General features: G+C 55.5%; 1 protein-coding gene across 1 annotated transcript in view; it reads right to left on the minus strand.

Annotated features, from left to right (window-relative positions):
* The window catches only part of Hspb1 (heat shock protein family B (small) member 1), a 1,475-nt gene extending 1,225 nt beyond the window's left edge, over positions 1-250 (minus strand). The window contains 1 exon segment of the mRNA XM_033765335.1: positions 3-250. Within this exon segment, the coding sequence (XP_033621226.1) occupies positions 3-72 (70 nt within the window). The 5' untranslated portion in view covers positions 73-250.
* Between the last annotated feature and the right edge of the window lie 505 nt (positions 251-755).

Below are 755 nucleotides of genomic sequence, written 5' to 3' on the forward strand. Positions count from 1 at the left end.
TGGGTACCAGTCGCGGAAAGGGTCCCAGCTGGGGCTCCGCAAGAGGGAGAAGGGCACGCGGCGCTCAGTCATGCTGGATCTGGTCGACTCGCCTGCACTGCGTAGGTCGGGCGGACTCGGAGAAGTGCTGGACCCGGGCCCCCGGCTGCGCCTTTATAGGTCTCCAGCCGGGTATTTTTAGCAGGCGGTGCTTCAAGGTCTCTATTAATGGCAATGACCAGCCTGGGGCCGTCCCTCCCCCTGCATTCTCCCCCGCCACACACACCCAGGCTCGCTAGTGGCAGCGGGCGGGGCGGGGAAGGTTCTGCCCACATCTGGAAACTTCCCTTGTTAGAGAAAACAAATGACTCGCGTCAGAGCTGGAACCCTTCGCCGGGCAGGAAACAGCAGAACCAGATTTTTTTTCCCTGGTACTGAGGACTGAACCCAGGCACTGAGCTACATCCCCAACATGTTCTGTTCTGTTATTATTATTACAATTTTATTTGAGACGAGTTCACCAAGTTACGGAGGATGGGTTCAAACTTTCCATCCTCCTGCCTTAGCCTCCTAGAGTGCTGAAATTACCGCCATCCTCACTGACAGACCCAGAAGGGGCCTGTGGTGTAATCTGACATAAATCTGCCTGGTGTGGTCTTTAGGAGTACGGGCTCTGAGACCAGACTTGCCTGAATTCGGTAATAGTAAGTCCTTGGGTTGGCCTGAGAACTGCTGACTTCATGCAAGTGAAGACATTCGCCTGGGGCATGGTGCGT

Source organism: Fukomys damarensis, unplaced genomic scaffold (assembly GCF_012274545.1).
Source record: "Fukomys damarensis isolate Sample0158 unplaced genomic scaffold, DMR_v1.0_HiC HiC_scaffold_17, whole genome shotgun sequence".
In the NCBI taxonomy this organism is placed as follows: domain Eukaryota; kingdom Metazoa; phylum Chordata; class Mammalia; order Rodentia; family Bathyergidae; genus Fukomys; species Fukomys damarensis.